Here is a 24,828-nt window from a genome sequence, read left to right as displayed (position 1 = left end):
GAAGGAAAAGGAATAGCTGTGCCATGGTCTCCTTAAAGACAAATGGCCCCAGCTTAGGGGTCTGTGTCTGAGTCAGGGCTGCGGGGAGATGGATTTGCAGCTGAAAGGGATAAATTTCCTGGACCATAAAACTAGCAATCTATGTCTGAACATGGGCAACATTGTACTTGAACTTACTACCCATGGATTGTTTAAAAAGGAACGCTTTTTTTCATAGGGTATTATAGCTATAATGCTAGACAACAGATTAGAGGAGACAGGGAAGTACAGTTTTCTGTACCTTCTAATTTTCCATCTACTCTGATAGTAAACACACCTTAAAAACATGAAAACACCTGTCAAATAGAATAACTGTCAATAATCTTGAACACTAGTCTAATAAAGCATGGTTAGGGTTATTTGGTGCCATATCTCAGCAGGTTTGGGCATAGTCCCCACAGTAAGGTCTCAGTGGCTTTATGTCCCAGTAGGAAGAAAAAATCAGGAAATCATCTTAAAAAAAATACCCATAACCTAGAAATCCAAAATGAAGAAAGGGAATAGCCAATTGCCCAAGGCTGTAGGAGCAGGCTCAAGTACTAGGCCTGAATAAATTAGGGCCAAATAGTCTCTGGAAACCTATAACTTTATCAGTAAAATCACTAATATGCAGCAAAAGGTCACCTCATAAACTCTTTGGACCCTGTAAGTCAATGTGAGTTGGCTCGGACACAAATCCTCTTCTTTCTCTGCTGCAAATTCCAGCTAACTAATGGTTGCATTCCTCACACAGTCAGAGCTGTGAATGTATGTAGTCTGTAATTTTATTTCTTGCATTCCTCCTCAGAGATCCTAACTCTTGCTTACTTGCTCTTAGGAGTAGGAGAGCAAGTGATCAAGCTTCCTTACAAGATGCCTACATTCTTTATATTTGACTTCCTGGTCCCCTTGTTCCTCAGGAACTGAGCCCCAGTGACCTGGCCAGAGGAAGGCATCATTTGTCCACTAGAGTCCCTTTGGATAAGAGGCCACAACCAAGCAGAATATCTGTGGTCATTTCCCAAATCATTGGTCTTGGCCTAACTTTGAGATGAGTACCATTCAAATCATGATAAATATGAGCCAGACATAGCCACTGGGGTCTTAAGACACTGTATCAATTTCAACCTCTAAGAGGTCCATCCCCCAGAAGGCAGAGAAGTCCAAGCAACTCAGGTGAGGCATTTCAGAGATAGCAGACACCTCACCACTCTCATTATTCCCCCTCCACTCTGTGTGACTCTTCAATGTGGGAGCCCAGCTCTGTTCTTTCCCATTTGTTGGCATAATGAGACAACTGGCTACTGTGGTTTGGCTCTAGAGTGGGAAAAATTCTGAGGGTGACTTTCCAGGGCTGGTTAAACCAGCAAGAAGTATTTTTTGGAGGGGAAGGACTCTGTCCTACCTTGTCACTGTCCACAGTGTTCTGAGAGGTCCTAGAGGCAATGGAGATGGTGTCTGGCTGGCTGCTCCCATCCCCTTGGCTGTCAACATCCTCTACTCCATCCCTGCAGGAAGAAGAGAAAAAAACAGGGGTGGGGGTGGGGGGAACCACTGTGGGTTTTGACCAAACAAGGATTTCTGGCTGGGTTGGCAAAGCAGTGCTTCAGCATTTGTAGCAGGGATTTGCCTAAAATTATCCTGCTAAAGGGAACATCCCTATGCAATTTTCAATGATATTACTTCTTGCACTTTGTAAACACATATCAATATGTTGATAACTGAATGCAAAATGACTCCTTCACTATAACTTCTCTGGTCCATTCTGCAAAGGGGAAAAATTTTTTTAAAACTTGGAATGAGTCTAATATAGGCAGTAGAAAGATGAATACCCTACTTAGAACCTAGACTTCTACCCAGCCGACAGTGTCCTTTTCAATAATCCCCAGAGTTCAAGGTACTCAAATACTTTTTCTGCACACTGTAACTAGGATGGGAGTTGGTTTGTTGCTGGTGTACAAACACAATGGAACAGATAAGATATTTTTCTTCTTTTCTTGTTTTGAGATAAGGTCTTGCTGTGTTACCCAGGTTAGCCTTGAATCTCTGGGCTCAAGGGAGCCTCCTGCCTCAGCCTCCCAAGTAGCTGAAGCTACAGGCATGTGCCACTGAGCCTGGCTAACATCTTTTTTGACTTGTGTTTCTTTTGCTCAAGAAAATGGGATGGAAATTTTCTCCAGGGAAGATGATTTTTAGGAAGTCCCTGATGTTGGATCCTCAACTCCTGGGTTTGGCATTTACGACCTTCCTTTTGGTGGGTCTTATTGATTTCACATTTATTTGTGAAGACTTCTTATTGATACGGAAGACCAAGGTATTTTCTTAAAGGTTGGAAACAACAGCATTTGAGACAGTTCTGCACCCTGGTGTCTGATAAGACAGTCTCCTGAGTGCACTCCTGGCATTTTGACCCCTTCCTGGGCACTGGCACCACAGCTGTGTCACTCACATGGCTCTTTTAACTCTGCTTTAGAATTGTGCCCTAATTCTGCACTGAACCCAGAGCCAGGACCCACAGGGATTAGATGCTTGGGAACTGCTGACTAGTCTGTGTCAGGAAAAACCTGGGAGATAGCTGAAGTTGTAGAAATTAGCAAAGGAAACCACAGCTCTTCCCATGGACATTTTTTTTGAAAGTCACCTCCCTACTGCTGCTTGTGGAAAAGTAAAATCACTGGGAGGTTGATACCTGAGAATTTTACCACATCTTAAAATGCCACAGATAATGACTCCACCTCACAGAGTTTAAACAACTCAGAATGATGTGTGTGGACATGTGTGTGTGTGCAGATATCTGTGTGTATGCATGTGTTCATACACAATGTCCACTCATTGGAAAAAGTAGTTTCTACCAACCAGAACATTTCTAAGCTGACTGTTCTCTTACCACCACTCATGGTTTGGGAAATGCCAACTTATTTTAATAACATAAGCCACACATTTGTAGGAAGGAAAATCTGCTGTAAAAAGAAATTATGTGACGCATTTGAATACCAAAAATAAAGGACTTTTAGATCATCTGTTGTTTTGGATTGTCTGGGACACTGTTCCCCACCATTTATAGATGGTTGAGAGTTGGCTGTACTTTCCGCTTCCTGCTGTTCTGGCCTATTGTGGGCCCTTCTGGTCCACTCCAGATGATGCCAGTTCTGGGGATTGTGGGGCCTCATCCAGGAGTGTGGGTGGTATCCTCCAAACCAATCTATTCCTTCATAAACCTAGTCCCTATATCTAGGGAGCCAAGCAAATGGAAGAATAAATTGCCTGGCTCTTCTCTGCAGAGTCTACAAAGTTTCTTACCCTCCCACCAAGAACAAGAGAAAAGGTGGTGGAGGCAGGGGCAGGGAGGAGAAGGGGGACATTTCCAAGACATGCTCTTCCTGTTGTTTTAGGAACATTCCAACTCTCCTACTCTAGAAAAATGGGGATATTTCACAGAATAGCTCTGCAGGCCTCCGAGTTTGTCTCTCACCATGATCCTAGACAATCCCTTCTTTATAATGGTTTCCTTTCATATTCTTTGTTAAGGCAGTAACTTCCTGAAGCAAGGTCTGTTTCCATAACCTGTACTCTGGTCATAGGTACATGAAATCACAAAGATGCCTCTTCCAATTTAGTCATAATTGATCCTTTTAGCACTAAGAAGATGACCTTATCCTAGCCAAATGGGTCTTGGGCTTCTGCCCCATGGAAGCATCTTTAGTCACACCCTTCTTTGGGCCACCACTTCACTCAGAACTAGTGTCCCCACTCTTTGACCCTGTCATGGCTCCTCATCCTGTTTACCCTGGATGATACCAAAAGGCCAACTAAACCCTCTGGTTCATTCCATCTGTGAACAGGAGAAGAGCAGAGAATCTGCTATCACCGATGGCCATCATTCTCATATCGCTGTTTCTGCTGCATTTTTTTTTCCTAAAAGCACGTGAAGTTTTTTGTATGTTTTCAGTTGAAGCACCCTCTAATGGAGTCAATGGAAGTGAAAGTATCACATGGAGACTTGAAAAAAGAAACACTTAAGAAGTAATCCACAAGTTTGGGGAAAACTGGAACTCAGAGGGTCCAGCAAGGTTTAAGAAATAAGTCCCTTCTGTCCGATGACACTTATATTGATGAGATGCTTATAAATGAGATAATTCACCATAGGTGGAACTCCTGGACCTAGCCAGAGGGAGTACACAGCACAGCAGCCCCTCAGAAGAGAAGAGTCACCCCGCTCCCACTCCCACAGGCACATGAGTCAGCGGTGCTGGAGGGAGAGATGCTGGTTACCTCTTACTATTGTTCCTCAGTTTGGCTGGTGTTTTGGGGAGATGAATTGGCTCCTTTAAAGCTCCTTTTAGATGAATGATCCTTTCTTGAATCACTTCTCGAATGTTCTTGATCCACTCCTGCTTGGTTTCAATGTTAGAAGCCTGGAGTGCCACAGGGAGAAAGATTGAGAACCCAAGCTCTTATTCCCCTCCCTAAACTATTCTCAGCCATTCCCAGGGCCTCAGTTCTTATTTTCAAAGACACCAAATGTTTGGGGAGCTAATTTCTCACTTTGTACTTGTGACTCTTCAATCCCTGTGACATGCTTCTTCAACTCCTAGAATAGGGATATGACTTCACGATGCAGTGTAGACACAGACAGGGAGAATTCTCAAACTATTTCACAACCGATAAGGTACTGGCCAATCCTGATTTGTGTTCTGGGGTTGGAGCAGTCTCCAGAGGCCTCTGCTGGGCTCAGGATTAACAACTGAGTTTCTGGATTCTGGTGAGGTCTTGGGACACTGGGCAGGGTGGGCTTTAAAGGCAGTATCTAGTTACAAACTGGATTGGGTAAATGGCAGGATGTTTTATACCTACCATGGCTACATAGCTTATGCTAGCTAGAAGTCAGGTCTGGGTTTTAGCCTGCTAAACTTGGAGGCATTGCTGTCATTCCACAAATATCCCATTACCTTCCTTGATTGTCTTTCAGGTAATTCTGTCTTATGACAGGTAGCAGCTATGCTGGCAATTCAGGGTAGACAAGTAGAAGCTTTTGCCGGGGCTGGACAATCTATCCCTTGATGATAGGCACTTCTCTGACAAGCAAGTGCCTTATGGGAGCTCCACCTGCAGGATCCCTGCTTGGTAAGGCTACAGTTACAAGGAACAGGAACTCAAGTCCCAGGCCACACCTGAAATGACCATGCTGAGTTCCCAGGCCAGTGTAATTTACTAGGGCTTCTGGAATTCGAGTTCCTGGAAAATAACATCCACATCTAATAAATAGTTGTCTCCCACAGCACTGAACAGAATGTCAATGTCTTATACATAGAGGGCATTTAGGAAAATATGTTGAGTGGTAAGGTTCCTTTTGTCAAAGTGCCAATTGTTACTTTTGCCACAGGAAGGGGACATATGAACAAAACACAGTTGAGTAGGCCTTGTTTAGGAAATCAATAGGCCAGTCATTGCCCACTTCCCTCTATGGACTCCAGGAGAACATTTGCATTTGAGGTTTGTGTCTACCTTTGAGATGGAATTTGCTTTTCACTACTTATATGATGGTGCCATTCCCAGGAGAAGCCAAAGGGGGGTCACCAGGCCCCCATTTTTAGATGTTACATGCTCACATTCTTCTCTGTTCCCACTCCCCTAACCCCAGTCTTATGCCCAGCAGAGAGCAGCACTTACTTTGAGCACTGTTTTATTGTCTGAGGATGGGGTGCGCCCAGACCACAAGGCGAATTTGCAGGGGTCGCCTTCTACGTGCTCGGTCACACCCAGCTCTGAGGTCTGTAGACAGGAAATGCCTGTGAGAGGCGGGGAAGGGGAGGGCAGTGGGGAAACTTAGGGCTGGGATGGGAAGGGAAAGGCAACAAAGAGGAGAGGACCGAGGGAGGGGCTTCTGTCAATCAAGCTTCAACAGACTGGCTATTTCGTTCATCTACCCAGGATGAAAGGACCTACAGGCACGTGCCTGATTAGCAGGTACAGGGAGGGACAGTGAAGAGGGAGGTGCTAAAAGCAAACAGAAAGAACTGTGAACTATAAGATGCTGAAGTGGGAGGTGAGGGTGGATACCACTGGCATTTGTCCAGGAGGGCTTTGGAGTGGAGGCGGGGGAAGAGATAACCTGAGTGTGTCCAGATCCCTTCTTGCCCATGGGCTCTATGAAAGCAGGGAGTCTTGTCCTACCCCGCCAACCCCACCTACCAGTAGCTTGTTCTTGTAAACATATTTTGTGTGTCCTGAAGAATCTTTGATCTCCTTGCTAAAAACCAGCGAGATCTCAAAGAGGAACAGGTGGCGCTCCCGCCCCTTCCGGATCAGTGACTTCGGGTCCCACACTTGAAAGGCATCCTGGAGAATCAACTCCCCCTGTACATCCAGGTTCTCATCGAACCCTGAAAAACAGCCATGTCCACTCTATGGAGTTTCTCTACTGCCACACTTAGGGGGACCATTTCCATTTCCCCTTTGAGAAAGGCGTCCCTAAATGCAGCTTTTGTCCTTCTGAAACTGACACATACATATCTGTTTAAAGAACTATAATTAGATCTACCCCACCCACCCACTTCTTGTGCCATGTCTCCTGTATATATAAACAATATTAGTGGGATCTCCTGCAAGGGTCTTACATGACCTCATCTCCTCCCACTTCCACTGTGGGAGGGATCTGGGGCCTCCTGAGAGAGCAAATCCCATAGTGCTTCCTTCCTTTATTGCTCCCACTGTTCATAACTTGGAGGACAAACACTGTCTCATGGAATGTCCTTGGGTCTACTTTGTTGTTGCTTTATTTCTTATGTTCCATTCCTAGGACTCCTTCCTTTGGTTGTTTGTGCACAATGTGTGCATAAGCTTTCAAAAGTTTATATTTATACCACTTTAAGCCTTTAAGAAGGTTCTCAAACTTTTAGCATGCGTAAGAATCACCTGGAAGATGTATGAACAGATTCCTGCTTCTCCCCTCTTCCCCAGAGATTCTGATTCAGCAGATATTGGATGAGTCTATGAATTTGCACTTCCCACTAGCTTCTAGACACTGCTGCTGCTGGTCCACAGACCATATCTGCAGTAGCTATATTTAACTTTTAGGGCAGGGACAGGCTGGAGGAGAGGGGCACTTGTAGAGAAGGATACCCAGGTTTGGGGGGGCAGGTGTACCCAGAGAAAAAAAGGGGTAGAGAAATTGTGATGACAGGAGTGCATTCAGATGAGCAGTGCTCAGTCTGGAGAAGATAACCAGAGCTCTGTTGCTCTCAGAACTGGGGCTTCCTGTGCTAAGAGTAGCCCAGGAGGTACTGAGGCCACTCCAATTCTCTTAAATGGTAGTGGTAGTGTGGCTGGGTGGGATGGAGCCCAGAAGAGAAAAAACAGCACATATGCTTCCATATTTGCAACAGACTATACTTACTTCCTTTAGTACCTGTTTGTGAGCCTAGGCTAGAATGTTACATCTCAACTCATTTGTCAAATTTCACCCTAGTCTGGCTGCTCTGCCCATCTGTTTCTCTGTGTTAAGACCACTTTATTTGGAGGCTTGCTCTATAAGGATTCTGGAACCCAAGAACATAGTTCCAACTCACGGAAATCCTATCATCATTACTTGGGTTAGCTTTCCTAACCTGCAAGGAAGGGTAAAAGGCTGTACATACCAAAGGTGAATGTACTGAATACCACTGAACTGTATAATTAAAAATGTACACAACAGTAGATTTATGTTGTGTACGTTTATGCATATTTTAAAACAAGAAGCTGGGAGTGGTGGTACATGCCTGTAATTCCAACTACTTAGGAGGCTGAGGCAGAAGGATCACAAGCTCAAGTCCAGCTTGGGCAGCTTAGCAAGTTCCTACCTCAAAATAAAAAATGAAATAAAATTAAATTAAATTTAAAAAGGGCTGTGGATGTAGCTCAGTGGTACAGTGTTTGCCTAGCATACATAAGGCCCTGCCTTCAATTCTTAGTACTGGAGGGGGGGCAAAAGGGCACAGTGCAGAAGACACTGGTATGTATGTATGGAATCAGAATTTCTTCTTACTCTGATGACAAAGGCAACACAAATGCCATGCAGACAAATAAGACTACTATGGGTCAGGTCTCTAGCACATTAATAGTAATGATCATGACCTAGATTATCTCATTTGCAGCAAGGTATCCACACACTTTAAATGGTTTAGGCTTGGTACCTCTTAAAGGCAGGTATTAGCCAGGCTGGTCTGTGATGCTCCTCTCACAGGTCTACCAAGGACCAATCTAACAACGTGCTGTTTCTCCTTTCCTCCTGACTTCATGCCACTTCCCTCCTATGAAACAAGGTCTCTGGTCTTAGGAATGGAGGATGCATCCCCAGAAGGACTGGGAAGACAGCTACCTTCCAGCATGCTGACATGCATGGCATCGTTGGCTTTCTTAGGGACACTGAGCATCACCTCCAGGCCATCCTTGAGCTCCCCTTTCCCTTCTTCACAGCAAGTTAAAAGTTCCTGGGGGAAAAAAGTCCAGACATAATTAAGATCATTTTCCCCAGCTTCCCAACCCTCCCATTGTCTAAGCCCTCAAGGAAATTATACATTAACTTCCCTCTCTCTATAACAGCTCCCTCTGAGCTATAAAGGAAAATGGGGTGGGTGGTGTGTTACTGCTAAAGAATTCAATCACTATTTTTCTTCTAGACAGAGCTTCCTCAGCCCTATCTACTCCAAATGAAGTCAATCCAACCCAACTCCCAAATGGCTGGATCTTTAAGTCAGTAACTAGGGCATTCTTTGTCACTGTATTGCCTTCCTGAAGAAGGAATTACCCTTGGTGAAGCACCCAAGCAGAGGCACAGTATCGTGGATCACAAGGACGGGAATAAAGAGAAAACAAAGGGTGTGCTACCTAGAACTCCTGTATCTCTGCACAACTTTTACTAACAACACTTTTATTTACAAACCTCTGCTGCACAAAAGCTGACTTCTATCCTACTGGGAGCAACTGAGGTTAGAGACATTATAAGTTCACAACATTTCAGAGTTATAAACAACTTTTAGATCATATGTATCAGGACTTCTTAGACTTCTCTAGTCCTTTCATTATCAGAATAGGAAACTCGGACAATAAGGGATGAAGTGATTTTCCCCTAAGTTATGCAGCTCAAGGGAAGCCATGAGGGTGCTGAAATACAGATGTGAATCCAAGTCTAGCACTCCATCCATCATACCAGCTGCCCTCTCCAAAGCATCCACACAAAGACTTCCTGAAGCAGATCCTCCCTTACTTCCTGGGGAGTGGGGGACCATATCTTCTCTCTCTCATTTTTTCTTTGGCATCTCAGTTATCAAAACTCCAAAAAAAGATATATAGTATCTTTTGGTACTTGATAGAGAAAACAGGAGTTCCAACTATCTTAGGAATCAAAAGACCATTTTGGAATGGGTTTTGCCCAAACTAGGGGAATGCTGGCTTTTCACTTTTCCTATAAGGATTACTGTTCTTGTTCATTTTGATACTAGGAAAGAAACAGTGAAGCAACATGGATCTACTAATGCATATCCTCTCCTTGAGCGGAGCTGGATGGGACACACTTCTAGGAAGGAAAAAAAATCAGATTAAATCTTATAAACATGTTAATAACAGGCTTCCTAGCAAATAAACTTGTGGCACTTTCTAGCAGGAGAATACTTATCTATGGAATGGTCTTTAACAGGATATAGCTAGTCTGTTTACGACTTCTTATGGTAAATAAACCTGGAATTTGTAGCTTTAGGGGCATGGCTCTCTGGAAAATGTCACATAAACTATGAAACTATCTAACTAAAAAGCAAGTATATTTCATGACCAAAATGGCCCTCTTCTGGGTAAGTGACACAATGTGGCATACGTCATTTGGAGACTTTGTGTGTAAATCTGGGCCAAAGCATATCCTGATGCTGCAAGAAAGGACTTGCAGCTGTGATGGTACTCCTGGAAATTTCCCTGATTCCCCTCTGCCTTGGGATTATTTGTATCCTTGAAACCATTAGTAAAGATCAATACTTGGTAAAATACCTGATTAGTGAGATTCTGAAATGAAAATTCAGTTTTTGGATTTTCCAGTCTTATTTTGGCTACATTCCCATATGGACAAAGGTGAACTGCCTGAAACACATGTTTGGGACATCAGAGTCTCAGCCCTGTCCTTGGTTCCAGTTGGCATAACTTTATCATTATTCAGGAAGTTTCACTTATTTTTGCTATCTGAAGCTCTCAAATGTCCCAACTCCTTTCCTATTTTTAACCCTCCCAGCCTTGTTCTCATACTTCATTAAAGGAATGCTTGAGGCAGAACACAGGACAAAAACAAGAAATATGCTTCAGTTTGCAACAGAAAACACCAATTAGCTTAATACCCCAAAGCAATTTAGCAGGTCTACCAATCTACCAGCAGAGCCAATAAATTCTCCTTGGATTCTTGCTATAGTTTATGATACGTAGAAGGGCCCACCTTTAATTTAGGTTCCAAAAGAACAGCTGTAGTAGATTTAGAAGCAGAGCATCGAACACTCTAATGACGTATAGTTTCTACTCTCATGCAACACCTAAGTGATGAGCCCCAGAGGATACAGATAATTAAATATCAATTTATTTGGAATAAAATTGACTTCAAGGTGGAAATAAATCCCATGTTATTTATTTATAGTAAAAGCTCAGCAAAATATTTTTCCTTTACTCAGCAGGCACTCTGACACTAGTACATTTTAAAGAGGTGAAAATTATCTTCCTTTTTCTCCCTAGTAATTTTACAATCTCCCTGCAATAAAATCCCTGCTACTTGATTTGTTCATTTCTCAGTTACTTGCACAAGCCCCTCTTCCAAAAACCCTCAATTCCAGAATGAAAGCTCCAAGCCTACCCCTGCAGCTGCCTCAAGTCAAACACAGGGTGGCCCATTCAATCCTTTACTTCCCTCTCTGTCTGTAGCACATAATTCATTCTAGGAAATTTCAGCCTTATGGGATTAAAGGGGAGAGGAGAAAAGCTGTATTTCTCTTAGAAGTACATTTTAATTGATTTAAGACACTGGCAATGTGGATGGTGGGGTTTCTTTTTTCTCTTAAAATTCACAAAACCTGTAAAGGTGTTGAGAAACATAAATTAAAACCAACAAAGTTAAATTTTAAAAAAGTCTATTAGCACAAGAAAAATAATTTAGAAGGGTCAAACATTAAGTGGGCTAGGGGAGGAGAAAGTAATTATTCACAGAAATCCTGGCTAAGCAGAATCTACCATAAGTAACCAGATAGTCAAAGGTAAAGAAATGTTGAAAGCACCTGGGATTTATAGGTCAAAAGCACACGGGTTGTTTTTTTTTAAGAGAGAGTCTTTTTCCCTCCAACCCCAAGATCTTATGAGAATTTCTGAGTCTTTATATGGAAACTTCAAAAAACAAAGAAGCAAAAGCACTTTGGCCCAAACAGCCAACGTTTTCTGTATATTGTCATTTCTCACACTAGTCTTCAATAAAAGCTGAGAGCATGATGCCCCATTTCTAAGTCATTCTGTAGTGCTGGATGGCCTAAGAGCCTGGGAGGAGAAGCCTGTAGTGTCTTCTGAGAGACTGCGATAAAGGAGAAGGTTGGCAGGAAGGAAGCTGAAGGGAAAGGATGATGCATGGCCCTGCCCTGAAACAGAAACCTCCACTCATTGCTGGCCCCACTCCTCTCTCATGATGGAACCACAAATGATAAGTCTGGTAAACCTCAGGAGCTGGAATGGGGGAACATCCCAGTATGACGAAAGACCTAGATTTGAAACCAGACCACCTTTAGGTTCAGTAAAGACAGAATATATAAGATTCTATAGGCATCTCTAAACATGAGTTGAATTTCATCAGTTTTCTCTGAAATTACACCATTTTTAATATGTCCCTCAATATCCTTTTGTCCTTTGCATTAGAGGAACCAGCAAAATACTCTAAAGGAGGAGAAACTGCACTCTTGCACTTTAGGAATTAATATAGACTTGTATTTATATATAACTGCCTATAATATCAACTTTCCTGACTTTATGCAGAAATATATTTTCAAAGTTCTTAGCATATCCTTACATAAGAAGGATAAACCCAAATTACTTAATGTTTAACTAATTTGGTTATTTGACTTGTAAAGAAAAGATTTTGAAAGAGAATTCAAATCTCTTCATTGGCTCCAGAAGAACCCCTAACATATGGGGCCTCACAAAGATGCCTTTGTGTTTTAATGTGGTCCACTTGACTAGTTTCCCTCAAAAACCTGTGGTCTTGACAGACACAGAGATTACGGCAATGGTAGGTGCCACCTTGGCCCCTAGTACTCATATAAACTGGCACTTTCCTTAAGACCCTGAGCCTTGATTCCATCAAAAGCAGGGGCCACAGGAGGAATCTGCTTAGGAGGAAGGACAGGAAACCTCCTCAGAGCCAGCCAGTGCCTGAGGTGGCAGTCACCAAAAATTTGTAATGGTGGGTGGAAGTGAAAAATAGTCACAACTAATTCCCACTCCATGTTCCCTCTGTTTTTTTTTTTTATTGTTGGCACTAGGGTTTGAACTCAGGGCCTCATGCTTGCTAGGCAGGTGCTCTTACCACTTGAGTCACTCCAACAGCCTCCCATGGTCCCTCTTTCTAGCCCAAAACAAGCATATGGAATTCTACGGGATAGGACATGCAGTCTGGGGCTAGCACTATCAGTGTGGGCTTATCTCTGAAGCTGTGCTCTAGGAAGAAGATCTTCGGATGGGCACTTGCCCATCTTTAGAGGCAAAGTTGGGAACTTCCTTGCCCTGGTCAGTAGTGAGGGGAGGGAGGGGAGGACAGAGGGGAGGTACCTTCAGGAGCAGTTGGTACTTGGTGATCCTCTGGACAGGCTTAATTAGGTAGGAAGAGATGGAGTTGGCCAGACCGTGCCGCTGCTGTATCTCCTGCAGGGATGAGAACAAGGTACAATGAGATATAGAGGGACATGTGTGTATGCTCTAGAAGAAGGTAGGCAGGGCTTTGGAAAGAGGATAAAAGAGAAATGGGTAGATATTTCTGAGAAAATGTTCTTGGATAGGGAGGGGAGAGAGAAAGAGAATCAAGAGAGACTAAGATGCATAGATACAGAGAAAAGAGAAGAGATGGCAAAAAGGAGAAACTTTCAGGAAAGAAGTGGCTTTATGAAGCAGAAGTAGAAATTAAGCAGAAATGGAGAAACCAAAAGCAGTGATGAAGTCACTAACAGAAGGAAGAAAGGAGAGATGAAGCACTGGAAGAGAAAGGAAATTTTCCCTAAAGATGGGAGAAATAAAAGAAGGAGAAAGGGACGATTGTCAGGAAAGACACAGAATGAAGCTCTGAGTCTTTGTCTGCCCTCAGCCTCCTTAAAATACTATAAGAATATATAACTCTCTGTTTCTTTAACCAGTCCTCCTCTTTAACATATTCCAACTTAGGATCACAACTTTCTTACACATTTTTCATTATGACCAATGGCATCTACCTCACTCCTCAGGCCTCCTGAGCTAGAAATCAGAGTCATTGCAGTCATGTCTTCTCTGTTATCCCTGGTGACAAGTCTTTCCTCCCCATTTCCATGGATCCCTGCTGTTGGTGCCTCTGGTCTTGCCTTTTAATCCACTCTCTTGCCTATCTCCAAATGGTCTTGGAGTTATGGAGGGTAAAAAAGGATATGTGCTAGTCCTTGCCCTCAAAAAGTTTACAGTCTAGTAGAGAATATGTAACACACACACCTAAATTAGAGAACAAAGATGATAGAAGGTATGTCACTGCTAGCGAGGTTAGTAGAGATAAAGCTTCACCTGGGGTTTACCCCCCATAGGGATGGGTTGGTTAAGTAGAAAGTAGGAGGAATGACACTCTCCAAAGAGAGAACACAAACACAAAACAGGGTGAAACAATCACTGGGTGTTTAGATGGTAATGAGGTCCATGCCCTGACGGTACAGAGAATGTACAACTTAGATTCCAGAAGATGTAAAACAAAACAAGTCAGATAAGCAAGAGTGGCTAGTTTACTGATGGAGTTGAGTTAGAAAAAAGAAGATTTGATGATAAGTTTTTGTTTTTATTTTGAACTCAGGGTCTTGTGCTTGCTAGGCAGGTGCTCTATCACTTGAGCCAAAAAAACAACTCAATGATAAGTTTTTCAATGGAAAAATATTATAGATCTTAAAAAAGAAGAAATGCATGGTCACAGCAATGTTTCAGAAAGGGTGACATGTTGGTAATCTACTCTAAAAGAGTAAGAATTCATGTCAGAACAGAAATATTTCTTGACCATATCCCACTAAGGTGTTTTTTTTTTTTAAAGTACTAACATCTTTATTATATATCATAAAGCAGTTTTATACATTAACTCATTTTACTGTAAAAATTTTATGTACAACTGCTGAGAAACCACTACACAAAATGCTCTAACATAAAAAATGAGTTGTAATTAGAAAGTCCATTGAGTTGTTTAATAGATATATTGGAAAATATTTTCCCTATAGAAAATAGTAAAAATGACATTTCCCAGGCTAGCCCTACAAATCCATTTAAACCAAAGATAGCTGAATTATACACTTAAGTATAGTTTAAATTCTGGGACCAGAAGAAACATTAGCTTCATTTATTGAAAACTCCCATATTTTTCTTTAAAAATTAAGTCAGTGAAATTCTTATTGATCTTCCCTCTCACTCTAGATTTAAACTTTTTTTCCCTTCATCATGTCACTTTAGGTTATTCCATAATCCACATCTAGGTTTTAGCTGTTCCTTCCAAAAGGGCAGCTGCCATATCCTGTTAATCTGCTTGGGAAGGTTACCTGTTCCTATCCAAATCATGGAAGATTTTTAGTTATTATTAAAAGCATGCCAAGTATTTGGGCAAAACCAGAATCTAATAAATTGTAAACCACAAGGTACATGTGGACTACCATCAAATACCCTATGGCTTGATGGGAAGCTATGAAGAGTAGGAATATAGTGAAAACTGACAAGACGGTAAAGGAACAAAAGCCTAGAGAATCCAGAAAACAGAGAGCAAGGGCTACCCAGTTAGGATTTGAGGACAAAACTTAAGTCCAAACAAAACAATATTGCCTCAAGGATTGGAAACAGAGTTGGCTGTCTGAGCCCATACTGCAAAAGTGATCAGGTAAGAGGCAATCAGAGGTAAAGACCAGGTAGAGAAATCAGAGCCTAGAAAGACTTCAGTTCTAACCAATTCAATAAAAATGAGATCATGCGTTTTCAGTTTTCATTCCTAGTAGAGAATTTCTAGAAAGGCATTAAGACAATGCCACTCTTAAAATTCTATGCTATGTAGAATGTTTCTCACAGAAATAGTATCTGAGAATTTACAGAGCCACCTGGCCAAGCACTGCACTGAGTTTGTTAGTTCCCTCAAAGCAGTAACATAAAATAACTATATGGTTCATGTTAAAAAGGAGTCTCTAAGCTTCTTTTGATAGAGAAGCTGTTTCACAGAAATAGGTCCTACACTGTGGATTAACATCTAGGCCACTGAGAAACACCCTGGAACACTGATGATCCATGAAGTCATCGCCCTTAAGAGAATGCTTTATCATGCACTTTTACTTGTTCTTCAAGTACATATGTTTCCTTTTTACATGGTAAAAATATTTTCAGTGATCTTTTGGACATACTATTCAGCAAAAGTGTGTCCCCTCATCCCTTAATTCCTTGTTAGTAAATAATGTTAAAACTTCCAAAGGTGGAATACAGTTATTTAAACATCTATCGAGCCTCCTTACTGACAAAGAAAGCTATGGAATCAACTCATGTATTTGGAATTTATAAAGACTCTGGCTTTCTATTTGAATGTATTTCTATATACACTATCTGTGCAGAATTCACTGGAGCATGAATCACTTTACAAAGAGAAGCTAAAAGTGTATCATATCAGAATGCACACAACTGTATGAGGATTCCATAAAATGTATTTTACCCTTCAAATCTAGAGCATACACAGGCATAAACAGTATTACAACTAGTTTGAAATCTGATTTCAAAATATTGCTCAGTATTAATTCTCAGAAAATACCTAAGACCTAGGACCACATGAGTAATCGCTTGGCAGGAGGCCAAGGAATGCCAACTATAGGAGAAAAAAATAAAAAGCCTTGCCTTTCAAAGGCTAAAGTGGTCCTTCAAAGATTGGTGAATTTAGGGAAGAACTCTATTAAAAGGCAGTTTGGGTGACCGGGGATGTAGTTTAGTGGTAGGTAGGGTACATACATGCTCAGCATGTGTAAGGCCATGGGTTAAATCTCCAGCACTCCCCCCAAAAAAATCATCTTACAAGTAGAAGAAGATACATGCTTGATTTTTATGTTGTAATCTACAAAATAGGAAGAAAAATGAGATGGATTCTTATTCCTTTCATAATAAAAAGCTGAGAAAAGTAGCAGCAATAAACTTACAAGTGATAATGATCAGATGAAATAACTTAGATGAAAAAAAAAAAGAGTAAGAATTCAGGTCAGAACAGAAATATTTCTTGACCATATCCCACTAAGGTGTTTTCACTGATTTTTTTTTTTAGTGAGGAGGGAAAGGAAGATTAGGTTCCTAATATACATGCATATTTACATGCAAATGTATTTGTATGTATGCATTTGTGCTTACATTAATATATAATAAAAATTCTCCTACATATTAAAAAAAGAAAGGGTAACATGTACCTAATAGCAATATAGGGGTGGAGGCTGGAGAAATAGAGGCAGAGAGGCAAACTAGGAGGTTATTACAAGAGCTCAAGTGTGCAAATTTAAAGTTACCATGTGATTCAGCAAATCCACTCCTGAGCATATACCCAAGAGAAATGAAAATATGTATCTATGCATGGACAACCCAAATGTCCATAAACTGATGAATGGAAAAACAGAATATGGTATATCTGTACGATGGGCTATTATTTGGTTTTAAAAAATAATAAGATACTGATACATGCAACAACATAGATGAACCTTGAAAACACTATGCTAAGGGAAAAACACCAAAGACAAAAGATCATGTATTACATGACTCCATTTATAAGAAATGTCCAGATAGGACAAATCTATACAGACAGGTAGTAGATTAGTGATAGCTTAGGGCCAGAGGGTTGGAGCAGGGGGTGATGGGGCAGGTAACAGGTAAAGACTTGCTTTTTGAGATGATGCATGCTGTAAAACTGACTGTAGGGATAGCTACACATATCTGTGAGCATAATAAAAACCTTTGAATTATACACTTTAAATGGACAAATTGAATGGCATGCTAATTATTTCTCAATAATGCTTTTTTTTTTAATCCAGGAGTGCGATGTGTGGGCTTGTCCTAAGCTAGAATTAGTGAGAACAAAGCATTGGGAGAACTATAAGAAATCATTTAAAGTTAGGTTTGATAGGACTTGCTATGGCATTACAGAGCAAGTGAATGAGCAGGAATAATAATTTAGTAATCACTCCATTTCCCACTAACTCCTCCCCAAAGTAGTGATCTTCTTATTCATTTACCATTTCCCTTGAGGCATGTGGTTACAGCAGGACTTGAAGGATGGTGGTAAAACTGCCAGCAGCTTGACTCTTTTTGGGTAAATAAGACTTGTGGATTTATTTGGGGACTCTGGCTCCCCATGGAGAATACCAAGACTTTTTACTTAAACATGGCTCTTATACCAGGACAGCACAGGCAAAAATGCACTTCTAGTGCTCTTCTCTCTTGGACAAGACACCCAGCTCTGGGAAGACTTCATGTGACACAGCAAGGAGGAGGCTGCCTCCATTAGCAAGATCAGCCAAAGCAAGCCCAAGAATCACAGGGGAACAGACGTCAGGCCCACACTGTTCTCACAGTTTGGGGCAAAATTCTGGATCAGGTAAATGTATGGACCTTTCTAGGATTTTAATTTTTTATGCTTTCCTTACAATAACGAATAATAAGAGATAGCTTTTTAAAAAAGTATTTATCTCTTTCATAGAAGAAGAGTTTAAAGAGTATGTTTTTCTAGGTGTGGAATTGAGAGAAACCCTTCTGATGAAATGAAAATAAATCATACAATTATGCTATCTGAAAAGCTTTGGTAAAAATAAGGAAGGTTTGTTGCTCTTCTTCCCCACACCCAGGGCAGACTTAAACTTCTGACATTCTGACTTCCACTGGGCTTCCCAACTAATATAGAGACTCATGAGACACTTACTAGGAAACGGGGGGCAGGATGGGAAGTTTTAGGGTATATCGGCTTATTTCTACCAGTCTAGAAATTGATTAGAAACATGAACATGAGGAATATAGGACTAAGGGAAAAACAATGTAGCATCAGCACTGAGATGTGCACACGTATGAATCATGCATACCATCAGGTTTCAAGGGGCTCACAGATGGAGGCTGTGTGTGTAACAGAATGGTACTGTTAGCTGCCAAAACACAAATCATTACAAATGCTAAAACAGATATACAAAGTATAGTGCATGCACAGAGAAAGAAAAGGATTTGTGTAGGATGCAACATTTGACCTTTAAAGGACAGGAAAACTGTTGAAGAGTGAGTACATGTGTATGCATGTTTGCTTGCACCCATGTAGAGGGGGCACAGTCCATCCTAGGCAGAAAAATATGTGTGAACAAAGATAAGGACACCGAAGTGTCTGAGGCATGCTCAGAGCACAGGACTTGTATGTCATAAAAATGCTAAGTGGAAGATAGGTACAATCTATTTAAAACTTCAAAAAAACTCTCTGGATACCTCTGATGAATAATCATCCAGAAACATCTTCAGGAAATACATTATCAATCAAAGATAACAGTGATATACAGCATCCAATGTGATATCCAGTAAATTCTGATACATTTAGAGAAGTACTTTTTTTGGATTCATCTGTTTAACCCCAGAATTTGAATTTTAGATACCTAGTGCTATTTCCATATTAATTCTCCACTAAAAACTCATGCATGTTTGTTCCTTATCAAGCTTCTCCTGTTCAAATGTCACTCCTTCACTGAACAAGAAACTCATGAAATCAATTCTGTATGGAAGTATCAGTCTAGAACAATGGTCAGAGAAGGTTTATTTTATAAACTTGAGCAAAGAATCATGTTTAAATGACTTTGTATTCTACATGGAACCTTTCACACTATCTTCTGTACAAAAGACAACTGAATTATTTATGGAAGGAATGAAAGCAGGTAGGCAAGAAAAAGAGATTGATGGACTTTACAAATTTCTATTTTTGGTCACATCTGATAGGACTATCAGAATAACCATCACTATTGTACTCTTGTTTCTTGCTGAACTTTCCTTTTTTCTAATTTCATCTTTACATCTTAGTCATCCCTTGAATCCTGCAATCACCCATTTGGTTCTGTTACTTTATTGCCAATAGGTCACTCTTTTTGGGGACCAGCAGTAAACAGATTTATCCCATCATTCACCAATGATCATGTTTCTCATTCAAAACCAAAAGCTCCTGACATCTATGAGCTGAAGTGCATGTAACTCTCACCAGAGACTTAACAATCTCAGTGCCAGGCTACACTCAGGCCAATTACATCAAAATGCCAAGTAAGGGGGTTAGGAATCACTGTTTTTCAAAGCTTCCCTGGCAATTCCAATGTGTAGCCAAAAGTTATCAAACTTGAGTGGGTATAAGAGACACCCAGAAGGCTCCCTAAAACTCAGATTGCTAGGCCCTAATGAGAGACAGATCTATAGTAGGGTTCAGAATGTGCATTTCCAACATGTACTTAGATTATGCTGATGTGGCTGGTCCAAGGACCACACTTTGAGAACCACTATGATTGAAAAAGCTGTATATGAAGTAGAAGTAAAACATTCTTAACCAACAGCTGCATCATAACTGGCCTCCTCTAAACACAAGATTTATGTACATCTAGGTTTGGTGTTGATGCATAAAGAACAAATTTGCCTTGTCCAAAATCACAGCAGTTGAGATGGAATGGGTAAAACAAAAGACACTGTTTTTTGTTTTGTTTTGTTTTTTTCCTCCTTGCTTTATTCATGAGATAAAGGTCTGCAGTGGCCAGTATAGAAAAACAAAAAACAAAGGATAGCTAAACACTCCTTATCCCAAAGCAGAGAAACATTCCACCTGCTCATCAACCACTGAAGAGTGCAAAGCCAGAGCTTACATCAAAGAAGGTGCCTGCATGCTCCAGGATCAGCTGGTTGGAATCAGGCTTGTTTTTGCAGTAGGTGACATACATCTGGAATTTGTCTGCCTAAAAAGAACAAAGACAATAATAGATAAACATCCATTAATTCCTCCCTCTGTGTTCTGTGCCTGAAGGGCCCAGCAAGGGTTATACAGCTAAACTCTGAGACACAGCACGGGTTTTCTATGGCAAATGTTCTATGCTCATTCAGCCCATGGTCCTCTAACAGACTTTGGAATGCTTTTCTCCTTCTGACAGGTAGAAAAGCTTTCTGAAAGTAAGCTCAGCTTAATTCCAGTCTGTGTTAGAAAGAAAGAGAAAAACAAACTCATGCACCATAATGTATTCTGAAGTTGGACAGAATTTATTTACAGACTACACTTCCTTTCTTATTCCCCACCTTCAAAATGGACAAATGCTGTCCTTTTTAAAGACAAATACAAAAACAAAGGATGAAAATGAGGTATAACTCAGAGGGAGATCTGCTTATATTCCAAATGTCTCTACTGGAGGGAGTTTTAGAACATGTCAAACTATTGCCATCAATCCCAACTTTCCAGAAGCAATGTTAGGGTTGGAGGAAGAAGGCAGGGTGACCCCTTAGGGCAGGGTCTGAACAATGATTCCTAAACAAATTGTTACTTCCAGCCAAGACCCTCATGGCTGGGTAAAAACTCACTTCTCATTTCTCTCAGGACCCTCTGGGTTGGTACTACACACCCTTTCCACTGGGAAAGATGTGTGTATTTTGGCCACCAAGTACTTTTCCTATTGGTGAAATGTCCATTTCAGTGCCTCTAGGACATTTGGGATTTCTTTCCCTAAGACAGCAGCCTAAATATGTGCTCATTATATCAGATTTCACTGTCCTAAGTGCTTTATATATATTAATTTGTTTGATTCTCAGGCCACGTCTTGGCAGTGAACTCTATTATCTCAAATTTATGGATGAGAAAATGATGGCACATATTGGTTAAGTGACTCTAAATTTTCATAGTTAAAAAGTGGTGGAGTCTAGGCAATCTGCCTTCAGGCTTCTTTGACTTAGTTACTGCACTCAACATATGTAATAACAAGCAACTATTTCTACACTTCATCCTTAAACCATGTTCATATATTAAAATTATAAGACTTAAGAAAGTCTCTGTGGTATAATTCATGGCAAAGGGCACATAATTTACCCAGTCACCAAAGGTTTTCTGAAGCCAATTTTAGGGGCTATATACTACCTTGGAGGCTGGTTATTCATCATCCCTGAGAAATGATGATAAAGCATACTTATGGTTGATTGTAAAGATAATCCTCAAATTGCGGGAAATATAAGATAAAAAAATCCATTTACTTTAATGATCAATCTTGTTTTTCTCTATGTTGGATGTCTAAGGAATCATAAATTATTTATCAGCATTAATATTATGCATTGGTTCATGTATTGTAACAAAATAAGATAGCAGAATAAGGAGAGTATGCATGGAAGCAAACATTAAGATTTCATAAAAAGAATGCTTGTCATTAAACATCACTGGCTGTGACATTTATTACATGTCAGTGAGCTACCGAGCTTATCTCATCTGAGATGTGCCTATCTTTAAAATCTAAAACATAACTATAGTTCTGCCATAGGGTTGTCAGAGCATAAACTCTTTGGATTGTGAAGACATTCTGAAAAGTAATTAGCACATTTTGAATGCAAGTCACAATCAGGTAATTATATATACAACTTCTAGAACTGGGGAGGAGTTTCAGGTTTAGTTGAACTCAGTGCCCTAAGTAGGCTTCATGGAGTTCTTTGTATTCATTTCCATGAGTCTCAGCATAGAACAATTAGCAGCAGAGATGCTAATGACGAATAAAATTTCAGTTTATATGACTAGAACCTGGTACATGTAACCCTTGACTTGGCCTACAACAACAGCTTCAAGAAGGTGGATGACTAGACACTTGTGTTGTAGGTCAGAATTAGGACGGACATCCCAGGAGTCTGTTCTTCTCCAGTAAGGAAGAAAGTGTAACCAATGGTTAGGTGGCTTCTGAAAGTTCTGATTCCCTAATCCACATTCTGTAAAAGAAACTAGTGGACTCAGCTGCTGCAAGCCTAGTAGTCTTGTTCCATTCTCCTGATCTCAGTTTAGACAGTTCATAGAGAGCTTGAAATGGAGGTTGGACTTGACAACTAAGGACTTTCTCAATGATGAGGCTGCTTTCCAGGGCTGGACTGACTGCTTTCCACAGATTTACTCATGCTCCCTCTCTGCAGCCCTTGGTTCTGAAAGAGACTGACAGTAACACCAATCCTCAGGTCAGGCATGGAGCAGTGGTGCTAGGTGTATCCTGGAAACGTGGACAGTGGAAGAAGGAGCTAAGATTGGTTACCCAGGTGACAAAGCAGTGTCCCACATCCTCAGGCAGCTGCTCGTACTTCTCCAGCTCTTTGAGGAAGATGCTGCAAGGGGAGAGAAAGGCTGCATCAGACACCATGGTATAGAAGATCCCTCAGAGGATGATACTGAGGCCAACACAACTGAAAACTCTCAATTATTTACACGTAGCTTCTCCACTTTCTAAGTGATGATGTGCGAGGTGCGGTTTTTATGTTGGGACTGATTCCATTAAAATGTGTATTGATTAGTTAGTGCTACCTTTTTATTTTACTTTATTTTATTATTCATATGTGCATACAAGGCTTGGGTCATTTCTCCCCCCGCCCCCACCCCCTCCCTTACCACCCACTCCACCCCCTCCCTCTCCCCCCACCCCCTCAATACCCAGCAGAAACTATTTTGCCCTTATTTCTAATTTTGTTGTAGAGAGAGTATAAGCAATAATAAGAAGGAACAAGGGTTTTTGCTAGTTGAGATAAGGATAGCTATACAGGGAGTTGACTCACATTAATTTCCTGTGCGTGGGTGTTACCTTCTAGGTTAATTCTTTTTGATCTCACCTTTTCTCTAGTTCCTGGTCCCCTTTTCCTATTGGCCTCAGTTGCTTTTAAGGTATCTGCTTTAGTTTCTCTGCGTTAAGAGCAACAAATGCTAGCTAATTTTTTAGGTGTCTTACCTATCCTCACCCCTCCCTTGTGTGCGAAAGATTTTATCATGTGCTCAAAGTCCAATCCCCTTGTTGTGTTTGCCCTTGATCTAATGTCCACATATGAGGGAGAACATACGATTTTTGGTCTTTTGGGCCAGGCTAACCTCACTCAGAATGATGTTCTCCAATTCCATCCATTTACCAGCGAATGATAACATTTCGTTCTTCTTCATGGCTGCATAAAATTCCATTGTGTATAGATACCACATTTTCTTAATCCATTCGTCAGTGGTGGGGCATCTTGGCTGTTTCCATAACTTGGCTATTGTGAATAGTGCCGCAATAAACATGTGTGTGCAGGTGCCTCTGGAGTAACCTGTGTCACAGTCTTTTGGGTATATCCCCAAGAGTGGTATTGCTGGATCAAATGGTAGATCAATGTCTAGCTTTTTAAGTAGCCTCCAGATTTTTTTCCAGAGTGGTTGTACTGGTTTACATTCCCACCAACAGTGTAAGAGGGTTCCTTTTTCCCCGCATCCTCGCCAACACCTGTTGTTGGTGGTGTTGTTAATGGTGGCTATTCTAACAGGGGTGAGGTGGAATCTTAGTGTGGTTTTAATTTGCATTTCTTTTATTGCTAGAGATGGTGAGCATTTTTTCATGTGTTTTTTTGCCATTTGAATTTCTTCTTTTGAGAAAGTTCTGTTTAGTTCACTTGCCCATTTCTTTATTGGTTCATTAGTTTTGGGAGAATTTAGTTTTTTAAGTTCCCTATATATTCTGGTTATCAGTCCTTTGTCTGATGTATAGTTGGCAAATATTTTCTCCCACTCTGTAGTTAGTGCTACCTAAATAATATTCTTTCCCTCGGAGGTTCACACATTTTATGGTGAAAATAGATAATGAAATATCTATTTCTAATGAATATTGTTGGAAATTTCACTTTTCAGCAACTATGAATCTCTTTTTTTACCCAAGTAATCTGAGCACAGTGTAAATCTTTTTTGCAACTATAGATATAAAAAAGGACAAAATAAAATATCATCCATGATTCCAGAGATGAAGTGGAAAAAAGTTTAATCCTTCATTGGCCTCTTTATAATTACTGGCTCTCTACTTCCACCAAAAGCTTGTTTGTGTTAAAAATATGAGTTTAATTTGATATTTATAATAAAGACATCATTAGGAAGAGAAATTTAATGGGGAAAAAGTTACAATATTTTTCAAAGCTAAATTGAATTACTACTGAACTATCTACCAGTATGGGTATCTATGTTATGGTTCCTTTCTATGTTAAGAAATAATATAGAATTATCACACAGAATTCTCATTAATGTATTAAATAATTGGCTTAGATTCAGAGAATATAAAGTCTAACAAGACAGCATTATTGGAATGGAACTTGCTTTTTAAGAATCATACAAAGTTTTTCAAATAAAAAGTAATAATGAGGCTTTGGTGAAACGTGCTGATAGAAGAATGGTGTAATCTTTATAAAGAACAATTTGATAGTATCTATCAAAACTACAAATGTACTTTCACCTCTGCAATTTTTTTTCTGGTGGCACTGGGATTCAAACCCAGGGCTTCATGCTTACTGCTTGAGCCACTCCACCAGCCCTTTTTTGTGATGGGTAGT

At 40.6% G+C, this 24,828-nt stretch overlaps 1 protein-coding gene across 24 annotated transcripts in view; it reads right to left on the bottom strand.

Annotated features, from left to right (window-relative positions):
* Kalrn (kalirin RhoGEF kinase) overlaps window positions 1–24,828 on the bottom strand; it is a 660,017-nt gene that overhangs the window by 208,120 nt on the left and 427,069 nt on the right. For all 24 annotated transcript variants that reach the window (XM_074073308.1, XM_074073309.1, XM_074073319.1 and 21 more), the window contains 8 exons: window positions 22,533–22,602; window positions 20,136–20,225; window positions 12,829–12,921; window positions 8,375–8,486; window positions 6,211–6,401; window positions 5,689–5,790; window positions 4,291–4,433; window positions 1,424–1,526 (listed from right to left, as the gene is read on the bottom strand). In XM_074073308.1, the coding sequence (XP_073929409.1) occupies window positions 1,424–1,526; window positions 4,291–4,433; window positions 5,689–5,790; window positions 6,211–6,401; window positions 8,375–8,486; window positions 12,829–12,921; window positions 20,136–20,225; window positions 22,533–22,602 (904 nt within the window). The remainder of the gene's footprint in view (window positions 1–1,423; window positions 1,527–4,290; window positions 4,434–5,688; window positions 5,791–6,210; window positions 6,402–8,374; window positions 8,487–12,828; window positions 12,922–20,135; window positions 20,226–22,532; window positions 22,603–24,828) is intronic.

Source organism: Castor canadensis, chromosome 5 (assembly GCF_047511655.1).
Source record: "Castor canadensis chromosome 5, mCasCan1.hap1v2, whole genome shotgun sequence".
In the NCBI taxonomy this organism is placed as follows: domain Eukaryota; kingdom Metazoa; phylum Chordata; class Mammalia; order Rodentia; family Castoridae; genus Castor; species Castor canadensis.
This window is presented reverse-complemented; position numbering and strand designations above follow the sequence as displayed.